The 5,402-nt window shown below is 43.2% G+C and overlaps 1 protein-coding gene across 1 annotated transcript; it reads left to right on the forward strand.

Annotated features, from left to right (window-relative positions):
- Nucleotides 1-2,960: 2,960 nt before the first annotated feature.
- Nucleotides 2,961-4,784, forward strand: lingo2b (leucine rich repeat and Ig domain containing 2b; the record flags this gene model as incomplete). Its single annotated transcript, XM_081351589.1, has 1 exon — nucleotides 2,961-4,784. The coding sequence occupies one exon, from the start codon at nucleotides 2,961-2,963 to the stop codon at nucleotides 4,782-4,784; it is 1,824 nt and encodes a 607-aa protein (XP_081207715.1).
- Between the last annotated feature and the right edge of the window lie 618 nt (nucleotides 4,785-5,402).

Here is a 5,402-nt window from a genome sequence, read left to right on the forward strand (position 1 = left end):
CAGTTTTCAGAAAGCTGAAGGAAACAGTAATTTTATATATTTTTTTATTGAGCATTATAATAATTCATTATTTTATTTATATAGGTTATTATTATTCATTTATTCCTTCTTTACTTTTCTTTATACACTCCCACCTTGCTTCAAGACTGCTTTCTGTTTTATTGAATGCATGGTGCTCTTTTTTGCATCTTGTGGTTTTAAAATTACAAGCAGATTCCAGGGTTCCCCCATCTTTAAAATCTCAATTTAAGCCCTGTGTGCAAATGATGTAAAGCTGTGCTGTCGTGTGTCTGTGTGTGGTAGAGAGCGTGACAGATTGTGGCTGTGAGATATTTTTTTTTTGTAAAAGACTGAGAACTGAGTACATTTGTTCAACCAAAAGCAGCTTCCCGCTGTGTGTAATGGCTTATCTCCATTCCCAAAAAGAGGACTTTGTAATGATTTACAGATAAACTTTAGACTGATAAACGCCTTAGAAATGCGCATCTAATCCAGACACCTTTAGCAAGAATTACATCAACGCCCGTGCTCTCCCCTGCTGCTGATACTGTCATCAGATCTGCTGGGATGAATTGAATTATTAACTCATTAAAACTTAATAAACTTCTCCTGTCAGTGAGCTGCTCCCCATTACGAACCACAGGCTTAGAGCTGCCCCCTGATGTTCCACCCAGACGTGTCCTCTGTCTTCATTCTGACACTCACGCTGGCAGGAGAACGTTTGATGTGTTGTGTCGCGACAAACCTGATGGAGTTGTGAATGAAACTGAGCGCCGTCAAGGTTGAGAAATGCTTCTCTTGTGCAAGCAAGGGCATTTGCAGTCACACGCCTTTTAAGGCAGCGTGAATGTGGCGGCAGATTTAGTGGCATGCATTGATATTGATTTGAAAGGAAAGCCTGGCCTTGCTCGTACTAATCATACAAGTGCTCGAATGAGACGACCTGTGCTCGGTTTGAGTCAGTTGGGCCAGCGCCTGAGAATTTGCACCTTGAACTCTGTCTTTGTGATTTTAACGAATTCCTGTATGTATCTAGCTTAAAAGCAAAAATTAAAGTACAAAATTGTGATTTGTACAAACAAGTATACACAGAAAAATGCCGTAAAAACAGACTATATTTGACTTAGTGAAGCCACATGTCTAAATTATACATTAGAGAGAAATGGGCACCAGGTTTATATAGTGAATGCAGGTCAATCTGTAGCTATATCGGTTATGAGAGTGCTCCACGGTGGCTTGCCATTCACTGAAAATTGTCTGCCCCATTTTTCTGCCCAAAATTATGACCATTTCTCTTTAGGGCCATTTTAGAGCAATAAAGGGAAACAGATTCCTTTATGACTTTATTAATAATTAATTGAGAGTGTGTGCACGTAACCTTCCCCCAAACAATGCTCTTTGATAGTTATATTTTCAAAGCAATTACTACTCTCATGTCTCTTTCGTAATGAGAAACATCATCTTGTATTATGGAACAGTGTGCATCATGTCTGAGGGAACATTTAAAAGACTGAAAAACAACCTAAAAGCGAGAAGCATATTGAAATATATAACCAGAGCTTCAGGAATGGTCAGAGGAGGTTGTGAGATCTTCGATGGACAACATTAATTTTTAATTACAATACTAATTGGTTACAGTTTAAATGCAGGTTTAAATGGAGCATTCTCGTGCAAGATAGATATAGCTCATAAAATATAAAAGCTCCCCTGCTGGTGATTCTTATGCTAGAGGTTTTAACTGTCTGTTTGATTTTCATATCGTTTGAAATAAGGGGTGTATTTCAATCCAATTCGTGTTGGTAAGGAAAGTCAGTCAATGGATTAGTAAAAAAAATTACACAGGTTAAATTATATAAAAAATATACAATTAAAATATCTCCTTTTATGTCTGCCTTTATCTGATTTGATATGGTCTCTGTCTTACGGTGCTATTCTCCTATCAACTGGCCAAAGGATTTGGTGAATTTAACATTTAAACATATGGTTAAAGTCAGTCTATGTATCTGATTTAAATTACACATTTGTGATCAAAATCTAACAGACCTGTGGAATGCCTGCCTTTTGCTTTCCTCAATTATTGATTTCGATTGGCAAAGCAGGACTTGTACCAAGGGAGCATGGGGTTTCCATGGTTATGGCATGTTTGGAGATGTCTTTCTGAGAGCAGGTTTTGTGTGTGTGTGTGTGTGTGTGTGCGTGCGTTTGAGAGACAGAGAAAGAGGCGATCGATGCGCCACAGGGCTCCTATCAGCTAGAATCAAGAGAGGTCTTGCACAGAAGAGGTGTTGGGAAATTGGGATGGAACAAAGAACCTGACGTGCATGTATGTGCATTATAAGGGTCATTCTACAAAATGTTGGCTTATTTGTGTCCCTCATACTGTATATATACTGCATGTACAAAAGTTACAATAAATAGCTGATGCCAACTTATCACATATTTGTATAAACATTAACAAAAAAAGTAGTAGTTTATTTATATTTTTCTATATTAGTAAATATGCATTTTTTTCTTCTTCATTTATGTATAATTTAAGGACTGTGTCACTAGGTCAGAGTTTTTCAACCAGGAATACAAAAAGTGTAAAAACAATCAGCTTTATCATGCAGAAATTTAGGTAATATCATATTAGCCTATTTTACAAGTTGGGGGGATGTCAAAATTTTTGAGAACCACTGCCAGCTGTTACCATCCTTTTTTAAAACAATAAACTATTCCATAACTATTCCTTATCCCAACATATTCCAAAAAAGATGAAATTTAGCTTGAGATACCAAAATGTAATTTGCGTCATAGAATGTCAAACAATTTACATTTTTCTTGTAGAATATCCCAATTCGTAGAATGAAATTCAGAGAATACATTTGTGGATGTTTAAATGACCTGTAGTGACTAATCATGCAGCCATATCTCTTATTGATATCATTTTTTCTATCTCTGTTTTCTCTCTGTAGGTGGCCATGCTGTTCTCTCCGTTCTCTTGTGCTCTGGGGCTCTCCCTCCTGCCACTCCTCCTGTTTCAGTGCCCCATCCACGCCTGCCCTGCCCGCTGCGAGTGCTCTGTGCCCACGCGATCTGTGTCATGCCATCGCAGACGGTTAGTGCAGGTGCCTGAGGGCATCCCTATAGAAACAAGGTCACTGGACCTCAGTAAAAACCGGCTGCGTATTGTGACGCCACAGAACTTCTCCTCGCTGCTACTGCTAGAGGAGCTGGATCTCAGCAACAACCTGTTGTCATCTGTGGAACCGGGCAGCTTTCGCACTCAGCCGCGGCTACGCTCGCTCCGGCTGCGCAGCAACCAGCTGACCCTGCTGCCGCGCGGGGCGCTGGCTGGCCTCAGCGAGCTCACTCTGCTGGATGTCAGTCAAAACCGTCTTGTTATTCTGCTGGACTACGGCTTTGAAGACCAGCGGAGGCTGCGGGTACTAGAGCTGAGTGATAATGAGCTAGTGTTTATTGCCCCACGGGCGTTCAGTGGCCTGGCGTCCCTGCGCTCTCTGACGCTGCAGCACTGCAACCTGAGCACAGTGCCCACACATGCTCTCGCACATCTGCATGGCCTGAACACCCTACGGTTGCGGGACTTGGGCATCGCAGAGCTTCAGGTGCACGCCTTTAAGGGTCTGCCGCGACTCAAACACCTGGAAGTGGACCGCTGGCCTTTGTTAGAGGGGTTTCCAACCTCCACTTTGCAGGGGCTGAATCTCAGCACACTGTCCATTACCCACACCAACTTGACGTCCGTGCCAGTTGTGACGCATCTGTCGTATCTAACACATCTCAACCTGTCTTACAGCCGTATACGGGTCTTGCCAGCAGGGTGGTTGCGGGGAATGGACCGACTGGAAGTTGTACGCGTGCGACAGGCTAACCTGCTCAGTGTGGAACCTCAAGCCTTTCAAGGAGCCTCCTCGCTGCGTATTCTTGACCTCTGTTACAACCGTCTCTCCACACTTGAGAGGAGCGTTTTCCCTGCTTCCGAAGCCCTGCAGAGTCTTCTGATTGGTCAGAACCCATTAGTGTGTGACTGTCGTCTACGCTGGCTCCTGGAGAAGAATCCACCTTTGCTGTACGGGGATGTTCAACCTGAATGCAGTGCTCCTACCCCCTTGGCTGGGAAGCCTCTTAGAGACCTGGTAGAACCTCAAATCTCTCGCTATGTTATCTGCACCAAACCCAGGGTCATCTCCATGGCAACTTACCCGTCACATGCAGAAGAAGGGCAGAGAGCTTGGCTATATTGCAGTGCGGATGGGGCTCCACCTCCCTCTGTGTCATGGCTGACACCGCATAGGCGGCACATCACTACAAAGAGTACGGGAAGAGTGGTGGTCCACACCAATGGCTCACTAGAGTTCCGCATGGCAGAGCCTCAGGATAGCGGCATGTATGTGTGTGTGGCATCGAACCCAGCGGGCAATGCTACTCTGTCTGTAATGCACGCAGTTAAAAGCTCGGGAATCAGGGACAGAGCCCTTTATGCCAACCGAAGCTTTCTTTTTGACCCCGACTACAACAGCTCCTTGATTAATGGTACAGAGGAGTACACCATCAGAGTAGTGCTAGATATCACCACCATCCTAGTCTCCACAGCAATGGGCTGCCTCAGCTTCCTGGGCGTCGTTTTGTTCTGTTTCTTGTTGTTGTTTGCATGGAGCCGTGGCAAAGGGAAGCACAGAGGAAGCGTGGACATTCAATATGTCCCACGAAAGAGGAAAGGTGCAAACTCAGAACTTACAGAAACAAGCGGGCCCAGACGAGTCAACATGAAGATGATCTGAACTTTTTACATAGCCGAGGATTTCACGGATTGCATGGTTATGTGTGCGTGTCTGTTGGACTTTGTGAGTCTTTGGGTATATGTGCTGCAAAGGATGTATTAAATCATGAAAGTTTACACGTGGTATCCCATTGAAAAGAAAGCAAAAGAAAAACACCAAACCATATAATTCGCGTCTTCTGCGATACTTTTTATGTGGAAAGCATTATTTGGACAGTGCAGACGTGATTAAGCTCAAGTTGTTGTATATATTTCATATTTGTGGGAAAGAATGGTATATTTCTATATATATGAATATATCTATTTACAGATACATTATAATTACCTTTCAAAACGCTGCAAAAACTCAAGTTGTCTTCCCCAATAAGCAAAGTATCTACTGGAAAAAGCCTCGGCAGTGCTGTGTTGTGAAGTGTTTGGTTTTGCTCAGAATTCCTGTTCTCCTGGGACATCCTCTTCTTAGCAGAACCTCCGGGGGAACCGGAGAGTTTTCTGCCATTTTGTTGTATGATGTTAAAATGCAAGAAGCCGCTTGACATGGTGGGTTCCAGGGGCTGTATTCGTGACTCCGTGGAAGTCTGTGGAACTGTGTGAAAATGTTCTTTTCTTTTCTTATGTT

This window comes from Scardinius erythrophthalmus, assembly GCF_964197995.2.
Source record: "Scardinius erythrophthalmus genome assembly, chromosome: 21".
NCBI lineage: Eukaryota > Metazoa > Chordata > Actinopteri > Cypriniformes > Leuciscidae > Scardinius > Scardinius erythrophthalmus.